The sequence below is a fragment of the Calonectris borealis genome, chromosome 1 (genome assembly GCF_964195595.1).
Source record: "Calonectris borealis chromosome 1, bCalBor7.hap1.2, whole genome shotgun sequence".
Taxonomy (NCBI): domain Eukaryota; kingdom Metazoa; phylum Chordata; class Aves; order Procellariiformes; family Procellariidae; genus Calonectris; species Calonectris borealis.
In genome coordinates this window covers 7482714-7505944 of record NC_134312.1, presented here as the reverse complement: position 1 = coordinate 7505944, position 23231 = coordinate 7482714, and the positions used below count along the sequence as shown (strand labels likewise).

General features: G+C 44.4%; 1 protein-coding gene across 2 annotated transcripts in view; it reads right to left on the bottom strand.

The window, feature by feature from the left end:
* CAMK1D (calcium/calmodulin dependent protein kinase ID) overlaps nucleotides 1-23231 on the bottom strand; it is a 230412-nt gene that overhangs the window by 88315 nt on the left and 118866 nt on the right. For both annotated transcript variants that reach the window (XM_075143627.1, XM_075143634.1), the window contains exon 3: nucleotides 2727-2801. In XM_075143627.1, the coding sequence (XP_074999728.1) occupies nucleotides 2727-2801 (75 nt within the window). The remainder of the gene's footprint in view (nucleotides 1-2726; nucleotides 2802-23231) is intronic.

Sequence of the window (23231 nt, the reverse complement as noted above, 5' to 3'; positions counted from 1 at the left end):
CTGTCCTACTGAGCCCAGCACAGACTCAGCCATTGTGCTTGCCCACGTCTTTGACACAATAACCGAGGTGCAATATTTATCCTTTCAGTTGCTAGTAAAAGTAGACGTACCAGAGGGCAAACATACAGAGGGAGGCTTGGTCTACCTCCAAAAGCCTTCTCCCGCAAAGGTGCTGTGAGATGCTCAGGGGCTGTAACGTGGATTTTCCACAACATTGCAAGGACTGCTCTAAAGGCTGGTAATGAAAATGCTGTCCACGCAACAAAACGTCTCCCTTGGGAAACATTAGTTAGTGCCCACTTAGCAAGCAATGAGCCAGGGAGGAGGGCATATGGATTTGAGATTTGTTGTGCCCATGATATTGACCTTTGAGTGGCCCTAATTTTAACCCCCCTTTTTTTTTCTAATCTAAATGCTGCTTCCTGAAAGTTGCTTGATCAGAACCCCTTCTACTTCATATCAAACCCCAGTTTAAAATGTAGGCAACTATTGCCTTGTTTAGGAGAAATACACAAAAATGAGAAGCTAAAAACCCTAATAATCCAATAATAAATAGGGCAGAGATGTAAACAAACAGATACCTCATGCTGTGCAATGCTTCGCAGTTATTGTATCAAGAAGTTAGTGTTACCTTGGAAACAAGAGATTATCCATGCATGCCTTCTCCCAGACGGAAACCGGGAAAGGAGGCATGCAGAATGGATTTTGAGTCTTTCAGAGTTGCCACCCAACTATCGATGCCAATTGATGCCAATCCCAACTACTGATGAAAATTCAGAGGCAGTGCAGAGGTTGCACCATCCTTAATGCAACAGCGATGAGTACCTGGCCATCTCGTCCTCTTCACCTTGGGATAACACAACCCTTTTCCAAGAAAGCGCAGAAAAGTTATTCCCTGGAAATACCCTGTGTAGAGCAAAGGACAACACGGCCTTGTTTGATTCGCAGCAGCAGGGAGGGCTAACAGCAACGGCTTGGCACAACATCAAATGACTTTAATAAAATCAAGCTTAAGCGAACGTGTTGCACCCCATAGCTGAGGCAGATTAAGAGCACGCACACACACAAGGTTTGTCACACGGGCTCTCTGCGTGAGTGGGAGTTTGTTATGGTGCTGTCCCTTGATTGCATTCAGGTGTGTGCCCATATTCAAATAAAACAACCCTGTAGTTTTTGAGGATTTTTCCTGCTTTTTCTTAATAGGAGGGATAAAAAGCATCAATCCTGCTCCCTGGCAGATTCAGTTCAATGCATTTGTATGCAGGATGTCTTGGTCTGCCTCGTAACACAAGCTGCAGCTCTTTGTCGGGGCTCAGGCACCCTCAGAGCTGCCACCCCGAACGCTGCGGACAGGTTTCTGGCTGCTGACTTCAGCCAGGCATCCCACCCCGGTGGGCATCAGTGAAGCTGTGTCCATCTGGAACACCTAAATGCTTGGCCCCTGGAAAATTAGTTGGCTGGGTTTACAAATACAGCTATAACAGAAAGGATAATTTCCTAGTAAGTGTTGAATTGTGAGCAAGTAGAAATTTATACTAATACATATTCAGTGTCACCTATGATTGCAGATCTACATTTCAGATAACGCAATGATCTGGATGTAAGAAATTTAGAAAAGTGAGGGTTACATTAAATAAGCTAATAATAAGTAGAAGTAATATTAATTTATTTTTTTCTAAAGAGATTAAACAAAAATAAGGATTGGTAAATCAACTGGTCACGAAATTAGTACTTCCCACAACCCAGCTGGTTTGTTGGAATTTGTACGATACTGATGTTCCCATGCAAGTCCTTTTGCAGCACTTTGGGCTGAAATGTAGGGCTACAAAAACAGATTAAAAATGTACAGGGCACTGTCCTTCCCACACTGCCGGCAGAACAGCTTCTAACGACATCTCCGTGCCTGGACATTACCAACAGACAAGGGATTGGCATGGTCTCCCAGAGCTTCCCATGGGGTATCAACCCCAGAGCTGCCTCCTCTATCAGATGCTCCAGGCTTCCCTATGGCACATCTGGCTCTTCGCAGCTGTGCTTTATGCCTTTGCCCTGCCTGCTCTGCTCTTGTTTGAGATGACCCCATCGTTGAAAAAGAGAGAGACTAGAGATGGTAAGAAGACATTTTAACTTCAAATCATGTTTTTAAATTGATTTCAGAAAGACGGGGAAAAAAAGAAAAAGCAGTATGAGCATCACTTCCCTCCTCCCTGCCAGGTGGATGTGATGGGATCCTGATCTTCTCAGGCTCAGAGGGAGAAGACGGGGAAGAAGAGGGGCTCTGGTGAGAGAGACGCGTCAAGAATGGTATGAGCTACCACTGCTGCTGAGACAAGGATGACGCTTTCTTGCAAATCCAGCACTCATGCACATGGTGGCATCTCGGGTCACCTCTTGCTCAGTACAGACCAGGTATCTGTTGAGTCACAGAGAACTAAACCATGGCAACTCCATACGTACGGAGCCAGTTCTGATCCCCTTAACATCTCCTCTTCACTCTGGTTTGATTTGGGTGAAACTATTCACAAAACACCTTAGTTCCCAATTTCACAACAGCCCAGCCCATCACGCCTGGAGACGCATTTTTAACCACCTGCCGAGGATTTTGCAGACTGCAGCACACAAGACAAATACCTCTCACGTATCCTATCCTGTGGGTTAAAAAACAAAACCAGAACAAGAAAAGTTGGCAATTTTGACACAAAAACATCATTAGGTTCAGTACTTACAATTGCATGACCAGATATAAATGGTTCGGACTTTCATAGATATCTTCCAGGGCAACAATATTTTCATGCTTGATCCTGAAAAAACATAAGATGAAATACTGATTTTTTTTTTTTTACATGCCTGCAAGACATAAAGCTATTTTTAGTTAGACACTACTTGTCAGTGCTTTATTCAACATCATAAAATATGATCTTGACCAAAGTAAACAGTCAGGAGTGCTTCGCAGCCCAGCATACTGTTATTACTCACAGAAAATTCCTTCAATCCTCTCTGAAGCCAAAATATTTAAGGGTTAAGTATCCGGGGCATTAGAGGTTTACAGTTCCCGTGTCAGATGCATGAAGATGGTTGGTTGGAGGTTGAAGTCTCAGGACAGCAGCAAAGCAGGGTGCGAGGGGGTGACAGAGGCAGGGCGTGGGCTGGCATGGAGAAGGCAGGGATTTGCCCCCGCGCAGAAGCTGGCACGGGTAGGCAGCAGCCGTGCGACAGCCCCAAGCTCCTTCCCACCAAATTTGCCCTGCTCCGATGTCACACCTGCTCTGGATGCCCGAATTTGCCTGCAGCGTTATTAAGCACCGCTCAGTATCGGTGCAATGGCTCCAAGCATCTTCATGGGTTTTCTACGCCCTCACCATTTCCACCCATCATTCCCACTAAGCCTCTTGTCAAAATGCTAGCTTTAAAGAGAAAAATCATCTCTACAAGCATACATCTAATTAACTACTCAGAGCAATGCCTCTTTGGGTTTGCTCCTTAAATGCTTACAAATAATTTCCAAAGGATACATTTAACCTGTGCAAACCCTAAAGAGGGGGCAGAATATTAATTACACCAGGGGCAGAATATTAATTACACCAATTGCAGACAGTTGTTTTAAGAGCAAAAGAAAGCTGGAAAACGCTAAGCAGAGACCACTCATTAAACAATAGAAGGACACGTTCAGAAAATAAGTAAAAGTGCATTGTCAGCAAATGCAAAACTCTCTACATGTTTCAGGGTTCAAGTAGCTTAATTAAGATGCTTAATTAAGCTGTCAGAACCTCATTCTCAATGGTCCCAAGTGCCCTAGCGTCTGCATGAAGATGCCGAGAGCAGAAGGTCCCCTGCGCCCGGCAGGATCTTTCCCGTAAGAACGCAGGCTAATCCAATTTCCTCTGAATTCACTGGAAAGATTATGACTGACCTGAATTCACGCCCATAATCAGTCATCAAAAGCTGCATTCATAGAAGGACCTTCACACACAGGAAATTTCACATCAACAATAAGTGAACTCAAATAAAACGCACTACAGGATGTCAGAGCAACAAATACATGAGTAGGCTCCTCACTCTACATAAATATGTGGAAAATCCCATAACATTTTAGCAAAATTTCCAGGTAGACTGCATCACAAATTAAGTTCTTAATATTAACAACAGGAAACTAATACACCACCCACCTGGCTTTACACAGCACATGTCTGGAAACCTTTATTTTGCTGTGCAGGTCCAATGCCTGGTCCCTTAAAGGTTACAGTTAGGGCAAGGGCAGTTTTGCCTTGTTGAAGTTAGCTGAAGGTACACTAGGATCTCAAATGACATTTCAAGCAAATAGTCACTTTTAATTGAAATTATTATATGTATTTATCTATTTTCCTCTATGCACACGCACATTCACTTGATCATTTGTGTATCTCATACCATCATGATCGAGAAGGCAATTTTAATACAAATACCTACTGTAGCATTATCTGTTTAAAGCCTCCAACTTAGTCTGCCGTACAGTTTTTACCATGCACATATTAATGCTTTGCATTTCTATTTTTGAGAACCTCAGAGGTTCTCCAAACCAACCTAACCCCCTCCGAGACAGCTGCCAGCAACACCTAACTGTCACACACAGGGCTAACGGGTGGGTTACCCACAAAGGCGAACAGCCAGGGAGGCAGAGGCCAGAAAAGAGCTCATCAGACACGCAACGCCGCACGCTGAGGGTTGCCGCAAGACCCTCTCCCCTTTCTGATTTGCAAAACAAATGGGCACAGCGCTGCTGTGCTCTCTGAAGGCGGATAAATTTGCTCGGTTCTAAAGTGAAGGGGGGAGAAAGGGTTTAGTCCTACCATTGCCGGGTCCTCTTTGAAATCAGATGCAGGATATGAGCACGTGGGATTCAGGGAGACAGGGAATCTAAAATATAATGGGGAAGAAGGCAGCAGAAGAAGCTGAATCACCCCCAAAGTACCAAGGGAGCCCCCGCCATAGGGATGAGGGTATTAGGAAGGAGGTGGTGGTGCCACCATTTGGGCGGTGATGCCTGTGCACACCAGCCACTCCAACCACCGATGGCCGCTGCACTTGAGGGGCTTGCTGAGATGGGAAGGAGGTATTTTCTTCCACTTTGCCTCAGTCTCCCCATGACCAGCAGGGCCTTAATTGTGGCATTACGCAGTGCTTCCCAGTGATGTGCACATCGCACACCTGCAAATCACACAGCTTGACCTTCACAGCGTTTCTCTACTCAGACGGACACTCAAATGACAAGCTATTTAACAGAGAATGGAATTCAAAATTTAAAAAAAAAAAAAAAAATCGATGGAAATCCCTTGGGAAGAAACCTACGGTTTAGATCAAGTTGCGGCTCGTGTTGCTGACGCTGGACCAGAGCAGCCGCGGGCTTCCCAGCAGAGGTCACTGCAGCCAGCAGCAGCACCCGCTCCTCTGCCCTCCGCTCCACCCACAGAAATTCCTGCGCTCCTTTCTTCACTTTAAAGCAGGGGCGAGCAATCACCTACAGCCCTGATACACGTTAATTAACCCTTCAAGGCTGAACACTGTTCATTACAATAACACCCTGGGATTTGGGAAGTCGGGTGCGATATCCTCACCCGTTGTCGATACCACAAAGGCCAATGGGGACTGGGAGAAGTTTGTCCCGCTCCTCTGCGAGCAGATCGGCGGTGCCAGACGTGCAGGTAACAGCCAAACAGACGCTTCTGGCTTGCGCAGATGCTCGGGTACATCAAGAGCTGAGGAACGCACTGTGCAGAGGCAGCTACTTGATGGTCACGGATCAGGAGGGATTTGGGAATGGCTTAATTAACTCCGCTTTTATCCCCCTCTAGAAGCACTGAGTGAATCTCAAAGGTTCAGAGGATTCATTCTGCTAAACCTCCAAATGCCTCCTCCACGCAGCCCCACCAGTGATCTTCCTCAGCAGAAATACTCACCGGACAATCTGATCTCAAGACCTGCCAGGATTTATTCTTTTAAAAGGTGGAAGCGGCATGCAGAAAAGCTAAAAGTTTTTCTGTAATCACATGAGAGGAGGGAGCAGAGGGGGCCGAGAAACCAGATCCCCCGTCCCCAGAGTATTATCTTAACCAATGGGCCATATTATTTCAATCCCTTCTCCTTCCCAGCTCAGTGAGAGGATCTTAACCCCACTTCTCCGCAGCCTTTTGCTTCCCTCTGTCTTTCCTCTCTGGCCTCCCCCCTTCCCATCGTGTGGCTCCACGCTGCAATAGATAAACCTGCCCCGGATTAACCCTGCGCAAAGCAACGCATCAATGTTGTTGTGGTACGTGATGGTGCAACACTATGGCTGTAGCAGAGGGGACATGGACATGGACTGGGGCGACAGCAGTTCCCAGTAATTGTTTCAAAAAAAAAAGAAAAAAATCCCCGAAAGTGAACATCAAAACATGGGCTTGGTAAAAGCAAATTAGATCAGATTACGTAAATTGTTATGAACAAGGAAACATCCAGCTAAGGAAATCACCCTCACCACCTTTGGCAAACCCCAGGTGCTGCTCCCATCTCCCATACCCTGATGTGTGCCCATAAATCCCCCCATCTGTGACACGAAGGGCAGGTGCCACCTCCGGCCACTGCTGCTTTGTTCATTTTCAGGAATATTTTGAGGCCATTTGACAGAAAGAAGATGTCTAGAAATAAAAATACAAATAAAGAGACGCCAATACTTTAACCAATTCGCTCAGGACTCTTCACCCTACAAGGCCCCTGAGATGCTGCAATCCAGGGGACAAAGAAGAGGAAAATAAATCTAGAAGTGAGAATCAGGGAAATTTAAGTACACAAAAAAATATGAAGAATGACTAATCCTGGTAAGAAACTATGAAGAGAAAGGATGGATTCACCATTTTCAGGGCAGCGCTGGTTTGGATGCCATGCCACAGGCAGACACGAGCCACAAGACTTGATGCAACCATATAAAATTACCAAGTTTCCCCTCCGACCTTTCAGGTCTGTGATTCTGCCCATGTGCTGTTGCAAAGGTGTCAGCAACACAAATGAATGGAGGCAATGTTGCACCTGAGCAATATTTTAACATATGAGCAAATTGCCGGCCAAGACTTAAAAGAGCAAACGGAACTGGGCGACCAACGACTTCGGTTGACTTTTCCGAGCATGGCAGCTGTGCAAACAAGGGCTGACAGGAGAGCGTTTGATTTGCTGCAGAGCCCCAGGCACAGACTGGTCCCCTTTGCTTCCTGTGGAGTCATTGCACAAGAGCGTTGATAGGGGAATTGTCATTTTTCCCTGACGGCTACAGCATCCAGTGCTGCTGAAACACAGAAGCGTCTGCCTCTGAAGGAGCTGAAACCCGAAACAAGACCCAACTTGACCAGGAGTGGCATTTGGCCCTGCATGACAGTTTCCATCAAGCCAAACTGGGTGTGCTCCGGTGTTGGAGTATATGTGTGATGAGTATATGGTGTGGCACCCCAGTGATGCTAAAATCCATCATCGGCCAGAACAGAGCCTCCACATCCTACTCACTGCTACCAGAAGGGCACAAGTCCCATAGGATGACAACTAGCCCTAATGGGTAAAACTCACTTCAACATTTGCAAAATAAAATTAAAAAATCAATATATTCCATGGGCTTTGGCTGGAGATTGCTTTTAAGAAGCAAAGGATTAAAATATGGAAGTTGATGTACAACAAGGGAAACTAAATCCTTTAATGACTGAGCTTCCTGTACATCTCTGCTGGCTCCTGACTATCCCAGAGGCCAAAGGGCTGAAAGAAAACTGCTTGCATATCGCCGTGGATCGTTAATTAAAGGGGTAGCGCTCTGCACGGATAAAAGCAGAGGACCCAGATTTTGCTGTTGCTTTGGCTGCCGAGCTGCCAGGAGACCATGTTAAATATCCCAGCTGCAAAAGCATGCTACAAACTATGATTAAATCACTTACATTAACACCTATCATATTTAACACTGAAAACTAGGATCAGTTAGAAGAATACCATGCAAAAACCTTGGGCAAACACGAGAGCCATTTAAGTAGGGCAGGTTCCCTCCATAACAACTCTTTCCGAGTCAGTGTTACATTTGCAAGACATGACATTTAATGCTGCACCTCCATGAACAGCACGTGTCACGGATAAAATGCCACAAGAAAGCACAAATAATTTTGTGAAAGCCAGAACTAACAAAGCCTAAGTCTGTAAGGATTTGTAGCTTTGAGTAACCAAATGTCTTTGCGAATAAATGTTCCATTATTTCCACATATAGAGAGTTTTGCCAGCAGCATGGGGGTTACGGGGCTTGACGAATTCACCAGTTGGCCAAGGGAAGCGTTGAAATCACAGCTTCTGCTCTGGAGGACACTAGAAACTTACCTCTGCTCCGCTGTCTTATGCTGTTGAAACAAATCAATAATTTCAACGGAAATTAGGATAGTCTCACACATATTCACACAGAGTGATCATATCAGATTGCTTTCCACATGAAAGAAAACTACTACAAATTTTTCAGGAAGGCTCGTAATGATGTGAGAACTCAGGGGAACAAACCAGCCTGCTCCCAAGGGCAAAACGTGACAAGTCTGCAAAGAGAGGAATAGGGTAAGTGAGATGGCAAGGGTTGGTACAGGGAAGGAAACTGATGGCTGTCCTGAAAATGGCTGGCTGACTGCAGCAGAGCTCTGCCCACCACTCCTGGTCTGGAAAAACCTTCAGATACTGATGCTGTCCATGGGACTTGTAGTGCCTTACCTTCATGCAAGGCATCTTATAATTCAGACCTTTGAAAATCAACCAGACATGTATGATGTGACGTACCATATCTCTAATTCTACCCCCTCCCTTTCCTATCCTGTAGCCCCCAAACATCCTCCAGGACGGGTATTTTTCAGATGGATATTCCCCATATAGCTTCACTGATATTTACATGAGCAGAGTTCAGCATGACACTTCTCCCATTGTCCGGGTTTCCCTCCCACGTGGACTTTCTGGTGTGAAAAGAAGAAATGTAAGCTCCAGTTCAAGCTTTTTTCTTTGCACAGTTGGTATTTATCAGGTCTTTCTCATCCATCGGCTCTCTGCTATCTTGCATCTTGTAAAAGGTGACTTTATAGCAGACCTTTCCCCCTCAAACAGGGCACAAACTATCTTGTGGGATTTTATATCTCAGATTGAAACCTTTTGTCTCCTTGATGATTTCAGGCCACTCAACAGGAATGCCTTTTATATCACTGCTGCATAGTCAGCAAATAGTCTACTGACAGCACTGTACGATGACTCCAAGCAGCCAGGAGAGGCGGCCCCAAGCAGTTCACAAGAAGCAAGCAGGAACTGCATAGGTTGGGGCTGATTGCAGAAAAGTTTGCAGAGGGAAAAAAAAGGGGGTTGGTTGATTTTTCTTTTGCACACAAAAGTGAAGTTCCAGCTTGGAAGATGATAAATTTAAAAATGCTCATGCCAAGATGGGTATGGTACCCTTGGATTAGTATCATCTGAGGGTTCAGCAGTCCATGGTAAATAAAAGGCTACCAGTTTCATATCACCAAGTCAACCACCATCCCCTGAAATGGACATCTCTGGAGGCAGCTTTAGAAAAAAGGTGGAAGGTTTAATGGCACTGAGATTAATTCCTATTACTTCGTATCCCACGCACTGTTCCTCCCCCCTGCAGCCAACAAGTACTGCAGTGGTTACAGCTTCTGTGGCTACAGAAAGGGCTTTGGTCTCCACCATCTCAGATCAGCAGTCTCCCCCTCTCTCAATCACAAACACACATGCAAATAATGTGAAAGTGAGCGAAACCTCAACTAGACACAGAGCAGAGATGTGAACAAAACCAGGCAGATGTCAGTTGTTCTTAGCAAAGGTGGATCTATAGAGCTTACAAAGCTAAAACATCTGCTTTTTCTCTCTTACTGCATTTAGATGGCTGGTTTTTTTGAAGTTACATCCTTAATTTGCTTATTGCAAAGAGCTGGAGGAGGTTTACTGGCTTCAGTATTGAATATTCCCTTGCATTAAAAATGAAAGAGAACTCGTATTTATGAGCAGAAAGATAGAAATGGTGCTAACTATGTCTCACAGCCAGATGGCGTTTTTGACCTCCTCTGATCTCCTACCACCGCGATACCTTTTGTTCCCACCCACGTTGCCCAGCTTGCCTTGCTTGATCTAATGACCGGGCAAGGGAGAGCTAATTCCAGCTCAAAGCCAGATGGTTCAGTGCCCATATGCTGATTGCCTGGCCAGATTAGCTAAATCTCTGTGGCTGGAAGGCCAAGGAGTTGAACTCTGGGGTCACGTGTGGTCTCCAAACCACAGACTGCTCACAACGCATGAAGGAAATTAGTGTCTTTACTAATATCTTTAAGATCTCTATGCTTCTGTCAGGTTAATTGGAGGAGGTAGGAAACATCATCATACAGTCCTGTCTGCTTTGGAAAATTGGCTAGAAGAGAAAGACCCTGGATGCCCTAGAAGATAGGACACAAAGGCAAATGTGGAGGGATGAATCACTTCATACACCTTCCCTCAGCTGTGACTGAAGAGGACACTGTGATAAAAAGCCCCAGTGCTGGCAGCAAGCGGCAAGTGGCTCCGAGCAGTGTTCGAAGGAAGCAGGGGCAGCCAAAATTCAGGAGAGAGACAGATGCCCACCAAAAGACCCACTTCTATTAGTCTCAGAAGATGGTGATGATTTTAAAATTAACATTTTTTGCCAGTTTAGTTCTTTCAGGATTTAACACTTCAATTTGGCATGTAATTTTCTGTATGCAAAGAAATGAGCCAGAATGGGATTTGTCCTGAGCCGATGTCCTAGCAGGATCCTGAGTGATTCTGCTATGAATGCAGCTGCCTCCTCTGGATCTTACATGGGGGTATAACCCACCACATGGAGGAAAAAGCATGGGGAGGTGTCAGGAGACCTTGTCTCATGCTTATACAACTTCACCTCTCTCCATTTTATCTTTCAGGTCCTACCCATCACCTCTGTGATCTCCTGTTACTCAAGGGCGAAGAACCAGAAATCTTTCTATCACAAATGCCAGCCTTACGTACTATGTTCATAAAATATTCTCATGAGATTTCACGGTGATAAGGTCAAGCTGGCGACATTTCGCAGCTGGAAACCTGAGCTGTGTAGTTAAGCAGCTGTAACATTAACTGGCTGTGACAAAACCTACCCACATTCACCTCACAATTTCTGATCCGTGCCCTACCTCGTGTTATACTCCCTAGCAGGTAATCCTTCTCCTCATTTCTAATTTCTCCAGATCCCGTGAGCAGAGACTGGTCTGGCTCCTTTACTAGCAAGGGCATTTGCTCGCCGGCAGTCGGCACGGTTGCATGCCTTCCCGCACCACTCGCACAGCAGTGCAGCTTGAAGAAAGGGGGACTGTTTGCTCACCTTAAAAAAGAGCTTGGTTCCCTCATGGGATGGGGAGAGAGATGCATGAACCCCCTCAGGCCCAGAGCACACGTGTTTTCCTCCTGGAGGTACTTTCTAGCCATCATGCACGGTGCAAAAGGGATGCTGGAGGCAGCATCCTGACTGTTTCTGAACCAATAGCTGACTCCAGCTGTTGTGCTGGGCATGCTGGTGGGTCCATTAAGCATGCAACGGGTGAGCCCACAGGCTCGTTGCTTCCCCGGGACACAGGCTGAGGTTATGCTCTGTTCTGCTTTGTATCCGGATCACGACAGAGCTCAGACAAAGGCTGAACATCTCCTGCACAGATGCAAGGGTTTTCAGTGGAACTTTGTAATCCCACACAAACGTAACAAATGAATATAGGCACTTTGAGAATAAAAATGAGGGATTCCTAGATTGCAAACCTGGAGTTAGGTGCTGACCTTGTGTCCACTTGGCTGAAGCATTTTCATGTGAAGGCTGCTCAGTAGCCTTTAAAGAAAAAGAAATTCAAGCTCTGGGTCTTCTATTACAATAATTCACAGCTCCAGCTGGAAGACAGGACCAAATAATCTTCTGAAATGCTTGGATTCCTACAGTAGGACCTGTAGCCTATTTAAGGCAACAGGAATATCCCCGTGTCAGTGCCATCCCTGATATCAGGAGTATCCCTAATTTCCACGAGAAGCAGACCAAGCCATCAGAACGACGGTTTCCAAGCAGTGGATCCCAATTGGCAGCGTTCAAAAAGGCTTGCAAAGCTTGAGCAAAAACCTCCAGACTGTTTAATTTGAAATACATCAAAACAAGTATTAATGATGAATTAAGCATTAAAGGTGAAAAAGATAAAAGTAGTGGCTGCAAGGATTTATCTCAGCCAAAAACAGTGAACCATCTTTTAATTGTTGGCAGCAGCCCTGTTTCTCCAGTGTGGAGGAGTGTGGATTTACATGCGCAGCCAGTAATTATAGCTGATTCCCACTCCCTTGCCTGGGAGACGTGAGGAGCTACGTGCAGTTAAAGGTGGTGAGCAGCTCCTGAGCTGAGGGGGGTTGCTCCGAAGGGGTTTCATGCAACGACAGATGAACAAAAAAGGAGGCTCTATTTGCAAAACCCTTGAAAAACATTGCCCGAAAGAGGAAGACTGGCACTCTTGGAAGGGTGAACTGGCTGCAGGCAGCGCAACTCTCCCCGTACCTTGCCTCACAAAATGAGAAGCTCTTATTAGTTTACAGTGAATTAAGAGCTGAATAACTGGTATAATACTCTTTTTGTAGCCTCCCGGTTCTCAGATGAGTGCAGTATGTACGCATACCTTCAGTTATATCTGAAACCTGGCAGCAGATACTACACTTCTGAAAAGAAAGCTCTTCCATCTGTGAAATACCCATTTGACACAGACACAGGGATGTTGTCGTCCACTATTATCTCCTTCATTGGTTTGAATACATACCAACGAAGGGTGAATGTTATAGCATCCATGCACCTGTATAGATAAGTTACACAAAACCATGGATAACTGGCTATTTGGATGAGTACGGGATTGAAAGAAGTAACAAAACTAGGTATTTCATTCCACCATATGGGAAATAAATGTAGTATCACCCAGGAGATGTGACAGAGCTGGGATTCCCAGTTGTGGCTTGTACAGGATCTTTATCTACTGGGCTACCCTAAAAGCTAGCGCATATGGGTGAGGTGGAGCCATACTGGTGATGATAAGGACAAGTAACAGTATGAAGGTTTATGTACTCAGAGAACAGCAACGTAACCAAAAGAACACTTTGGCTCATAGCACGAAGCAGGGCTATGCTCTACAGTCATATCTAGAGAGGTTTATGCCTCAAAACTGCATTTTCTCCACAAGAGAAGCGGAAAAGTGGGCAACCAAGCACAAATGACATCCTGAGCATAAACTTTTTGCCCCCCGATGAAGTTGGTGAGTCCTTCGCATGCTCAGCTCTGCAGATCGGGCTACCACGTACTGTTGCTGGACAGCCTAGAAAATCACAAGCCTTGACTGAGTCCCATCAGCTTGAGTGTCCGTGTGATAATTAAAGCCCATTACAGTTCCTCAGTGCCATGCTAGAGGCCAACAGTGTCAGATTTGCCCAGTTGCAGTTGTCTCCTACAGTGAGGAACAGCAAATGCTCTCCAAAAGTGGTGGGAGATCCTATGGGCACAGGGGGTACAATAATAATCACTTTGCTTCTCCTAGCATGTGTGGTTTTGAGTCTTGATCAAGTCTCGATGTCTCTGTGTCATTAGGGCCACTGTGCATCAGCTGTGCTGGCCTGCACCCTGCCCACCTGGCTGGCCCCAGGGCCACGTGGCCAGGGAGCGGTGAAGCCCTGCAGACCAGGATGCTGGAGCACAGCTCTCACGGGGCTCCTGGGCAATCTGGCAAGCTGGCATCTCGGCAGCGGTCTGACTCAAACGCTCGGTCTGCAGGGACGAGCCGCATGACAAACCCATCAGCTGCAACCTGCCAGAAAACCCCCTCCTTCCCATCAAGCTACTGGGAAGCCAATTTATTTTATTTATTGAGAAAGACAGAAGGATAAGTAAGAGGCTAGGCAGGTTTCCACGTTTCATCATCACTGTATTAGGACACTCCTACACAGAAGACTGCTCCCCCAGTTGCCTGTGGGAAGTGCCAATAGCCCTCGGGTGAGTCATATACACCCTATACCATAAGAGAGTAAGTGGGAAAGCTCTGCACAGCGGGGGATTGATCTCAGAGGACGACTGTACCACTCTGTGTTCATGATGAGTTACTGCCCTCAATCACGGAGTACAGAAAGCCGAACTCAAAGGCAGATTCACTTCTCCTGACACCTGGGTGAAAGCAGTGAATGTCCCGGAGCCACTCCTCTGCCCAGCTGGTAACGACGGAGGAAAATACGGCTTTAGTTCTCCGTAACCGAACCTGCCATTTTAAAGCTGAAGTGATATTCAAGCTTGTTTTATTTTCAATCTTCCCAGATACTGGAGACAAAAATACGTCTTCTACTTCCACTGCTATTGGGCTTGCTTTGCACGTGGTCTTCAGGAAAGAGGCAGAGGGACGGAAGAGAAAGAAAACTCCCAGCAATGGGCAGAATTAATCGTGGCGTAATTCAGCTGGGCCAAATCTTAAACCTTTAATCAGGCAAGACCGCTGGGGGTCTCACTTGGCTGGATTAAAATCTTGGCAGCATCGCTGTAGAGTCCAAAGTAGACCTGAACTTGACACACCACGTGGCAGAAAAGTCACTTAACCAGAACAATATAATTAGCAGAAATCCTTGCTAATAAGGATGCATTTGGCTTGTGTATAACAGCTAATTGGTTTATAACCAGGTGAGAATAGGTCTGAGAAAGTTAATCTCCCCAGTTTTAGAAAGAATATGATAAAGGGGGTCTAATTAAAAATTAAATAGTGTTAAACTTCATTTATTCTTGCTACTTGTATTACTGTGGTGTACAGGGACCCTATGTATAGGCTTCTATTTTTAGGAGAGAGAAACCTGGATTCACAAATGTCCCCAAAGGCACTTCGGGGAGGTAACAGAGAAGTTTAAACCAGAAGCCAGGCCTATACTTGCAGTCACCTGCCCAGTAAAGAGTACTTCAAATTGCAGTTCCCTCTTTTCCCATGGCACGGAAGTAAAATTTTTAAAAACACCCACTTAGTAGTCAAGGATCAGACTTCTAAAGATTATTAGGTACCTTATGATGCAAGTAACCTCCTACAGTAACTAAGCATCAAAGCACTTTCAAACATCCTCCCGGGTATCTTCAGATAGCTAAATATCTCAAAAATATATCTCCAAATTATTTCTAAAGGTGATATAGGCACTAAAGAGCTGGAAGCCTGGAATCTTTCCATAGTTTTAAACCCCTAATATACACTGCAGATGGAATTTATGTTTTTTAAATATGTCACTGCGGCACCGTCCTGCTCCGGAGCATGGAGGTTAACAATGCCAATACTTCAGACAGTTACAAGCAGAATATTAATGTCATAAGCAGTAATTAATGTTAAAAGACAGCAAATCCTTCATGTATAATAAATACATGTCTAACTGTAGGAACAGTAGGGCTAAAGAGCAATATTGCAAAGACATGTGGGTTATTTTTCCATTATTCTAGGTTTTACCACTGCCCGTTGACTTTTTGCATGTCATGGTGAAGCAGAAATGGGAATGAAAATGCTTTGAAAACAAGACTTTATAAATGTATTTCAAAGGACAATGATAGCAGATTTATCTTTGTCAATTCCTTGTTTTCATTCACTCAACTAAGAAGAAATCAGTACGAAAAAGTGGGTTGTTTCATGGCATTCAAGAGAATGTTTTCTAACCAACTGACTTATAAACTACAGTGCTATAGATTTCTAATATTTTATGCAGCCAAGTCACACATACAAGTCACACACAGTGACTCATTTTTTCCTAAGCAATAAATCTAATTAATTCAAGGTACTTAGAATGAAAGGTAGCTATTAGGTGAAGTCTAAAATAAATGGTACTAAATGCAGCCTTAGTGCTGATGGACACAGGGCATTCTGGTAACATCGCCCTCTCCTCTGCTGTGCTAAAAGCTGTGTTGCTCGCCACAAATAATACTGAATTAATACATTTAAGCTGTATCCTTTTTAAAGCCAATCTGCCAGCAGAGCTTGTCAGGATGATGCTAGAAGACCCCTAATAAAACAAATCTTGCTTCACAAGGGGTGCATCAATTTTGAGCTGGATGGAGCATGTGTTTGAGAAGAAGATCTTCTCCAGCTCAGCCTGTGAGGCTACTCAATGTTTGGCTTCTCGCACGAGAAAAAAGGAGCTACAAAGCAAGGGGTGTGATTTTATAGCATTCACTCCTGCCTATTGTCTGCTTAATTGGAACAATGCATTCGTTTACGACACATCATGAAACAGTCATCAAGTCTACCTCTTTTTTATCATTACCTCAGCTTTATGTGGCGTCAATAAATTCAATGTCTTGCCACCAATTGCAAGTATATTGGCGCTTCATAGATGCTGAGCACAATAAGTAAAAACTGCTGGGAAAGTAATCGGTGGTGTGATTAGCATCACAAACTTAAGAGGTTAGAAGTTCATTTCTAGATGAATGTACTCATTCTCACGGGTCTTATCATCTGCAATCTGGTGATCTCTCAAGAGCTGGATTTGGAATAAAATTTACAGAACATCTCAATTCCAAATGCAATACAAATACAGGCACAGATGTTCCTATACAATTCCTAATATGCACCTAAGCTTAAAACCTAGAATTGCACAGGTCCATATCAATTATGTGTCCTCTCACGTTTCACACTCTCCTGCGCAATGCCCCTTGAAGTTTAATCCCACATTGCATCGGAGTTCCATCCTGACAGGCATCCTGTCCTAGTCTTTTTGCCCTGTTTTATTGCTATATCCACCTAGTTATACTTCAGCTTGTATATTATTGCATTACCATGTTACTCTGTGTTCTGGTGGGATTTTAAAATTACAACATATTTGATGCAAACAATTATTTCCTCCAGTCAGGAGGACATTTGTGTGTTCTCAATAGGACTGTAAGAGAGAGGAAGCTACCTGCTGAGTTAATGCTTCAGCTCTGAGTTTCCATTAACCTCCTAACTTCAACCATTTTTCATTATAAAATCATGACCTTCAAACCAAGCATACGGAAAAAAGTACATTTCTCCCTACTCACATAGCTCTGAAGTGTGACTGGAAACACTGTTCTCACACTTAAAAAAAAATCCACCTTTGAGCTAGGACCAAAAATGAAAGCTTGCAAAGCCAACGGAATTTGTTTGAGAAGTTATGAGCTTTTCAAAGGGAGCCGGAGTTAGCATGGAAATATGCTCAGGCTTCAGGCTGGCACAAGCTACCAGCAAACGTTATGAAAAATACTCTGGAAATATTTAGGAAAAAAGAATCATGAATCCACATTTGGGCTTCGGTGTGACTTCACGCCAACTAACAGGCTCATCGAGAGGCACGAACAGTAGTCAAGAAACCAGACAGAAATCTCCAGAGATACCAGACACCAAGGAATGTCTGTCACCTTATATATCTTTCTGAAAGATAGAACCGAGAGGAACCAGTCCGTTGGAATGGGCAGAAGAATGACAGTTCTTACTCCAAGGACGCACACTTGTAGATATCTGAAGTTAGATGACAGGATAACCAAACCTTGTGTCCTTATCACACTTGAGCTGGTCCACACCATGCTGGTGTGGTACCTTGAGCTGGTTCTGATGACACCATAACGCACAAGGCAAGGGAGAAGCAGACTCTCCAAGGGGTAGACAGATTTCAGCGACCTGAAACCAGGTCTATAATACCGGTAAAGTCACATAGTCATAATCCCATGTACAAAATCTGCTGAGCAATTCATATTGCGTCAGTCAAGCACGTGCTTAATTCAGACACAATTCACTGTTATCATTCTGATTAATACAGACTGTTGAATTATGCTTTACAAACTCCATACCAGATACAGGTGGGGAAGGTGAGGCTCTGTTTCTAACATGTCATTTTGCTTCTGACAGGCATAAATACACTTCTGAGTAGATAACCAGAGTTGTCAAATCTCACAGCACTTAATCACTCAGCATGAATGGTTAAAACACTTAAAATTAATCTCACATTAGTCTAATTGTTACTCAGTGCCTCCTGGTCTGCTTGCATTTTTGGTTTTGTTTTTATATCTTATTTTCTCCTGTGGTTTCAGCTGCCTCCTCCCCATCCATTTACTCTTTGTCAGAAGCCCACCTGAAGGTGGAAAGCTCTTCTCCCTGGCAGGCTGTCCTGCATATACAAGTCATCTCTGCAGCTGCTATTTGTGCCAGCCATGCCATGTAATGACAATGGGTCACACACAGTTTCCAAAGGCTTGTGCTTCCATTTGTGCTGTCTGCAAGACCCTGCTCAGGGGAGCAATCAGGAATAAGAGAAAGGAGCAATAAGGAAGGGAAAAGTCCAAAACATGCACGTTTCAGTTACCGCAATCTCCTCCTCTCTGGCCTTTTTCATTCACTCACACTGTAGCAAAGCATATTTCCTAGTCCATGTTTTCGACCGTGCACTTCTCTGCACTATCCATTGGCTCATATGCTATCTATTCCCTGAAACATAACACGTGTATGTTCACTTCACATTGGTGAAACACTGGCGCAGGTTGCCCAGAGAGGTGGTAGATGCCCCATCCCTGGAAACATTCAAGGTCAGGTTGGACAGGGCTCTGAGGAACCTGATCTAGTTGAAGGTGTCCCTGCCCATGGCAGGGGAGTTGGACTAGATGGCCTTTAAAGGTCCCTTCCAACACAAACTATTCTATGATTCTATGATTCTATGATTCTGTAATTTATCTCCATCTTTAAGGACCTTCTTAGCCTATCCCCATCTTCCCTATCTCACTGAACACTCAGTTCTCACTTCTAACAAGATGGTGATGCCCATCAGGAAAAGAACCAGGTTTTTAAACAAGTACCTTTATGCTGCCTATTACACTCACTGGATGCCCACACATTTTGGAGCTGCTCCTTATCTTCAGGGTGACCATCACCACAGCCCTCCTCACAACCCTTCTAGGCTCCTAAAGGCATGTGTGTCTCTGCCCATGGCAGGGGAGTTGGACTAGATTATCTCAAGGGTCCCTTCCAACTCAAACCATACTATGATTCTAACGATCTTCCTGATTCCTTGTGCTCTCTCATCTGCCTGCATCTGTCTCTCATACCACATGTTCCCCTGTGGCGTGAACAATTTTTGCACCACATTTGAACAGCTTTTAGCTACCAGGAATCTTTCTGCTGCTAATCCAATGTCTATAAGGCAGAGGACATAGCCACGGAGCAGAGCAGAACAAAGATCTCCCTGCTCCAAGTCCCAACTAGGTGATCACACTATGGCGTGGTCTCCTTCTGACCCTTGAATCTTGCACTCCTGGTGCCACTTGCATTAGGAAGGGGTGAAAACACTTAAATCCAGGAGGTTTGTTAGCCTGGTGGCAGGCGACAAAGCCACCCAGGAGATGGGACTTGCGAGCTGCCAGGTGTCTCATCACCTGGCCACGCGTCCCCACCAGGAAGGGAGCGCACAACCACAAGCAGTAAGCCCCTCTCAGCTGGATACCCACCTCCAGAAAGGGCTGTAGGGTCTGGCTCCAGGATGAACAGAGGCAGCTAATGTACTGCCTGGAGGTAGGTCTCCGAGCTCCAGAGAGGGACAGGAGCTCAGGCACTGTCTTTGCCTACTTCTAGGCAAATCTCCATCCAACATTTTGACTTTCTGGAGGGCTGCTCTCAGGCTCCCAGCTCTCTCCGTGGATCATTTCCGCAGGCCTTGGACCACGTTAAGGCAATTTGCATCCTACCCTGGCTCTCAGGGTTTCCTTTTCCTTCCAAATAACAATGCTACAGTTTGAAGGTGGGATTTGGCCAAAAAGCTCTGCAGATAAACAACCTCCATCTCTTTTTTCCCAGAATAACAGTCCTCTTGGGAGGAAGAACACAGATGTCTAACGGTCCAAAGGAACTCAACTTTCAGTTGATTAAAGTAGAAATGGCCCTTGAAAATGGAAAAATTCACCAAGGGAGGGAACTGCAGGCCTGGAAATGAACTGAGACCTCTCTCAGCACCCATTGAGAGGGATTTGCCAGCTGGGAACAGGGCTTAAGCAGAGCAGCCTGAGGATATGCTGACTCGGCAGACTGCGAGCACAGCTCCTTTTGAAAACTTCCTCTCCCTTGCAGAAACCCCGAGGAAGGAGTTTGCCTTCTGAAAATAACCGTCAGCTGCCTCCCGGGGTGCATCCACCCGCTGCATAAGATGCTTCCTAGTCCCAGGGTTTGCCCATGTATGTGTCTGCTGAGGACATGAGCTATGAAAAGCATTTCTAAAGGTGGTTAGAAAAAGCTAGAACATGACTCTCTGGCAAACGCTGATAACCTCTTCCAAGACTAAAATGTCTCCTTGCTTTCTTGCTTACCCAGGTCGCCCATAAAAAATATTAAAAAGAACTTTCAGTCATAGAAATCTAAAATTAGCTACCAAACATCATGCAGGTATGTGTATGAACTGTATTTTATAAGCCCAAAAGCAAGGTGATTAACACCTCCATTAAGTTTTCCAGAGACCTGGCAATTCCTAACCTAGCTGATGCATTATTCAGATGTTGTGGTGATGGTTTGCAGTATAAAACACGAGGACAGACGTGTGTACGCCCTCCCTGCTCACTGCAGCCCTTTGACTACATTAATCCTCCATTTCAAACAGGATTTACTTTTCATCATTTTATAAACAGGCTGAGTGGTGTTGTGGATGAAATGTCCATCCATAGCAGGGAGTGGGGCCAACAGTTGAAATCAAGAGGCCATTTTCTTTACTGAGCTTCAAATCATGGTCCAGAATTGATGCAGAAGTGCGTACCTCCCTGTTCCTCAGCATAACCATCCACTCCCAGGTATCTCGAGAAATCTCACCTATAGCCTGACTTTTTTTAGGCAAGTACTCATGGATTTCCAATGCAGAGACCCACGATTTCCAGGTGATTGCCCTTGAAATGGAGACTGTACACATTTCACAATATCAATTCATTTTTTAAGACTGAGACATATTTTAAACTTAAATAACTCCTAAGGATTCAGTATGATCAAATACACTGTTTGATAAAGAGGACCCCTCCCATGCATAGTGCCAACCCTGATGCCATGTTTATTCAATGGAAAACCAAGCAATATCCATCTCTTTAGGGATCACATGGCTCACGTGAACCTGATAAGATGGTACAAAAATGACTTTCAGGCATTTGCACAGAAAATATGCCTTTGCTTCTCAGAAGCGTGAGTTTCCAGATGCTCTGGCTGATCCACATAAAAAACCTTCAGCATCCTACTGGCACTGTTTGCAAGCTGCTCATGCTAATAGCTGATTACATCCAGTTAGATTTTAATTCAGAAACAACCTTGTTGAAGTAAAAAAAAATTAAACAAACGTAAAACTAATGTAGCTAGGAAGATATTTAGAGCCTGATTCTCCAAACAAACAAGTTATGATATTAGATAATTTAAAAGGAAGGTGAGCCAGTATTTCCTCGTGGTAGCATTTATTATTTGTTTAACTAAAGGTCAGGCGAAATAATAAAAAATCTGTTGTTTCAGTCACTACAAAGGCAGATTTCAGGGCTGGGAATTTGCTCTATTTTAGAAGAAATAAATTCATGTCAACGACCAGTGCAACAAGCACTTCTTTCACCTCTCCCACCCCTCTCTGGGTTGCAGGCTGTTGGCCAAACCCTCTTGCCCCACCACTCTAATGTGCAGACTCTTTGTTTTCCAGGCACCTTCACACAGATAGTCCCTCTACTTTTGGCACCTCTCAGCCTTTTTTCTGTGGCCACTGATTATAGGCAACAATCTCTTTAAACCAACTCACTACTCACTTCCCCACAGATCTGTGGTAAGCAAGAGGAAAGGCTGAAGACTGGATCAACCTTGCAAACCTCCCTCCCAGCACCTCTCTCTGATGGAGATTTCTTGACAACACCGCTCCCCAACCAACCCGTCCCTTCTCTCCAAAGCCAGGATCGTCAAATCTGTAGCAGCCCCTTTGGTTCTCATTTTCGTTTTGAGAAGTCTTAGCTTTGCTAATCTATTGAGAGCCAAGGAAACCTGTATTTCTCCCCTAAGAGCTCCCTCCGCTCCCTGTTTATTCAAGGACGTTTTCTCCCATAGTGCCTTATCTTTGCCATTGTGTCATGGTCTAATTACTTCCCTTCTGAGAACTTAATTTCATTTATCTCCTTGGAGTCAGACAGGATCGTATCAAATATGTAAACTCAGCTGTGCATGATATTCATACAAACAACAGCTACGTCCCTCGGTCTGCATACAATTCTTGCTGTATCACAAGCAATCCCACTTAGAAAAGGGAACGTGCATTTGTTAAAGTCACCATTTATTGCCACTACAGAGCTGCAACATTTTACTGTGCAAACTCAAGTTATTGCTAGCTGAAGCATGCTACAGTTCACTCTGATGAAACTAAAATATTTTTGGATGAAGAATAAATAACCATCTTGGAAGAGTCTGAATGAAGAAGCCTCTGACTGAATTCTAATGGAAGGAAATTGTTTAAACAAGTGTTTGTTTTCTGAAATTTAAACAGGTTTCTGGTGGTGAACTGTACTGATCCATACATTGCAATACAGCTAAAAAAATTTTTTTCCCCTTCTTTGTTCTTTATATTCCTGTGCTTCTTGCTGAGTGTCTGTCTGGGTTGGTATCTCGAGCGTTGGTACGTGTGCAGGGAACAGGTTGAATATGCGACCTGACGTATATACACATTTGTAAACCAAGCTAGGTGGAAACACACACCGCGTCTTTTCTTTTACTTTAACTTTTTTTTTAGTTTTCCGGACACATGGCCACGACATGTTGTGGCTGTAGTCAGTGGTAATATTACACGTGTTTCGTCAAAACGTGGAACAACAATCAGATGACTGGGACTTTTGATGAAATCTTTATTCTCTCTCTGTTACTAATATGGACTGCAGAGATCTTGAATGTTGGGATGTTTTCTAACAGGTTGCTTTTTCCAGGCACGTTGCTTTCCTCTCGGAGTGTGAGGAAGAGGGTTTTATAATACACAAAATGCATAACAGAAATGACAGAAAAGGTTCATACAAATAAAAGGGAAACAACCTCAACCTAGATAACTAGAAGGCAATTTCATTTAATAATGTAACTGATTTTTGATTAAATAATTTCAGATTTTTTTTTTTAAAGTGAAAGCATAAAGAGCATTTGGGGAATTCTTAGAGATACTTAATAAATAATATAGAGTAA